Source organism: Suricata suricatta, chromosome 9 (assembly GCF_006229205.1).
Source record: "Suricata suricatta isolate VVHF042 chromosome 9, meerkat_22Aug2017_6uvM2_HiC, whole genome shotgun sequence".
In the NCBI taxonomy this organism is placed as follows: Eukaryota; Metazoa; Chordata; class Mammalia; order Carnivora; family Herpestidae; genus Suricata; species Suricata suricatta.
The window spans coordinates 73608082-73611222 of NC_043708.1; the positions used below are offsets into that span (position 1 = coordinate 73608082).

Sequence of the window (3141 nt, forward strand, 5' to 3'; positions counted from 1 at the left end):
GAAAGCAAAATACACATTTTTCGGTTCATAACAGTCAAATAGTGCAGAGGCTTACATATGGCAACATATCTGTCAAAGGCCATGGCAATGAGCAGCACCATCTCCACACCACCAATGACGTGGATAAAGAAGATCTGAGCGATGCAGCCACCAAAGGAGATGTTTTTACGCTTTCTGAAAAGGTCATAAATCATCCTGGGAGAAATGACAGAAGAAACTCCCAGGTCAATGAAGGAAAGGTTGGCCAACAAAAAGTACATGGGGGAGTGTAAGTGAGGGTCAGAAGTCACAGTGAGCATAATGAGGGAGTTTCCCATCATGCTTGCCACATAAAACGTGGAGGAGAACACAAAGAGGAGAAGTTGGATCTTCCAGGAATTGGTGAGTCCCAGGAACACAAACTCTGACACCACAGAGTCATTCGCTCCATCCATTGATTCATCAGCTAGAATGCTTCCAGGTAAAAGGAAATAAAAACAAATTAAAGTGAGAATGTTAATAAAGTTCTACATTAAAATGATTCATTAATCAAGAATATTCACATTATGAAAACAATATGTCCCCTCAATTCCTTCTCAGGCTCATTATTAAATATGCATTCTACCTGGGGTCACCTAAAGCAGTTGAGTCACTTCCACATGCAATATCCCTATCAAAATGGCTTCTAGGACTATGATCTATGAACAATAAAATATAGCAAATATAGTAACATATATGTGTATAGCACGAATTGCAAGGGGCTGGGAGGGTGGCGCAATGCAACACAAACAGAAAAAGAAAGAAGAGGTGAAGACTGCATTTGCCAGAATGCACTGGTAATATTTTTTTAGTTTTTTAGTTTATGTATTTATTTTGAGAGAGACAGAGACAGCATGAGAGGAGGAGGGGTGGAGAGAGAGAGAATCCCAAGCAAATTCCATGGTGTCATTAAAAATGATCATCTACACATCCTCATTAATGATTACCTATACCACGCTAATCATTTTCAAATGAGAAAACAGTAGTCCAGTGAGAAACAAACAACTAGTTACAGAGAATCCAGATTTTCTAGTCTACATATGACATCAGACTCCATACCCTAGAAAAATCATAAAGTGAGAAGAGATATGCCAAACCTAGATCTACTCATTCCAAAACAGTAGCCACTAGTTCTATATAGTTATTAAAGGAAGTTAAAAATCTATTTCCTTGGTTGCATTAGCCACATTACATGTGCTCTATAGCCTCCTCTAGCGAGTGGTTATGTAGAGGATACTACAATATACAACATTTCCAAACCCTACTCATCCCTTAAAGGTAAATCAAAATCCCATTTCCTCTATGAAACTTTTCCTAGTAACTACACTTTATATAAATGTCTTTTCTCTCATATTCCCAGAGATTCAGGAAACTTAAATTTTAATTGAAAAAAATAATAATTCACCAGACTAAAAGTAAAGCACAACATACAGCAAAATAGGAGACATTCCAGAGTTCTACTGTTGGCAGAGAAGGACACGTAAGACTGAAATCAGAGACAGCTTTACAAAGGAGAAAGTTGTTGTGAGTTTTGTAAGAATAGTAGGAGCTTAATAAGCTAAGAGGAGAAATGAAAGTTTTTTGAGAAGAGATAATAACCGCTCTTTCATTTAGAGCAAATCCTTTGCTACTAACCATATTCCTCAATGGTTTCAATTTTTTTAATGATTTATTTATTTTTGAGAGAGAGAGTGTAAGCAAGGAAGGGGCAGATAGGGAGAAGGACAGATGATCCAAAGTGGACTCAGAGCCAGCAAAACAGAGCCCAATATCGAGATTGAACTCATGAACCATTAGTTCATGACCTGACCCAAAGTCAGACTCTTAACTGACTGAGCTACCCAGGGTTCCCCACTGACCCAGGGTGCCCCCTCAATGGTTTCATTTTTATATTTTCTCTCCTCAAATATATTATACATTTGAAGAAAAAAAACGACCATTTCTTCTGGTTCTTGTGTTTCCTAAAATAAAAAACAAGTAGCAAGGGTTTCTTGATTATTTAGTTAATAAAACTTCTCTGAGGTAAAACCACTTTCTCAAGTCCATAATTTGTCAGCTTCCGTTTTCCTCATCTGCCATACTTTTCCATTAATTCCAGCATCCATAAAGGAAGTCTCCAAATTCAAAACTAAGCATTAACGTATTTCCCAATCACTCCCAAAGGAATGCCTGGTATTCTTGCTATTAATTTCTATTTGGGAGTAGGGAAGCCGCATTTCAAGTCTTATAATGGCTCATGATTTAACTTAATGAGGTTTTAGAAAATGAGAAGAAGCACCTGAAATGAAAAGAAAGGCAAGGCAGGAGAGGAGTGGGGAACAGTTCCAGTAGCAGCAACATATCAGAGAATTTACATAGTTTCTATATTCCAGCCTTCATAATATAAGTAGTCATCTTCCATGCCATCATTGAAGTCAAAAAAGAAGTTACAGATTATTTCACAATTTTTTAAAAGTTTCTAAAATATTTAATGATGGAATCTTAGAACTGGAAAAGCATACAATATTTTCATGGCACATATTTACTAAGTACTTTCACACATTTGGTGCTTGTAATTATCTATAGGGGTGGATATATCATATAGAATTATTTTCACTCATAGGTGAAAAATCTCAAATCCCAAGAAGTTAGTAACTTACCTAAAAGCATAGTTACATAGTTTGACACCAAATACCAGGCCTTCTGATGCCAAATCCAGTGCTGTTTTGACTACATCAAGCAAATAGGCATGATTGTGCATGATCTAAAACAATGATTACTGTTGTAAATTTTAGCCACAAATGCAAAAAAAAAATGTACACCTTAAACTGGAACATGTTACAGGTCAATGTATTTCAATAAACCTGGAAAGAAAAGAATCCCATTTTACTCAGAAGAATATTTTATCCCACCCGCATAAACATTTAATACATATATAGATTAACTTACCCAAGGTTTTATAGCTACTAGTGACAGAGCCAAGACTAAACCTACATACTAGTGTACAAGTTTAAGGGAAGAAAGAGGTGGTTACTGTTTAAAATAAGGGGGAAAATCCACCAAAGTTTTGGCGCTAGTAAAAGATTCACCAAAGTCAAGGGCCATTTATTCATAAAAAGTCACAGTGATTGACAAACAAGAAAT

The 3141-nt window shown here is 36.3% G+C and overlaps 1 protein-coding gene across 1 annotated transcript in view; it reads right to left on the reverse strand.

The window, feature by feature from the left end:
- Positions 1–434, reverse strand: part of LOC115300965 (olfactory receptor 4F3/4F16/4F29-like) — a 25735-nt gene extending 25301 nt beyond the window's left edge. Inside the window, 1 exon segment of the mRNA XM_029950580.1 lies at positions 99–434. Within this exon segment, the coding sequence (XP_029806440.1) occupies positions 99–434 (336 nt within the window).
- Between the last annotated feature and the right edge of the window lie 2707 nt (positions 435–3141).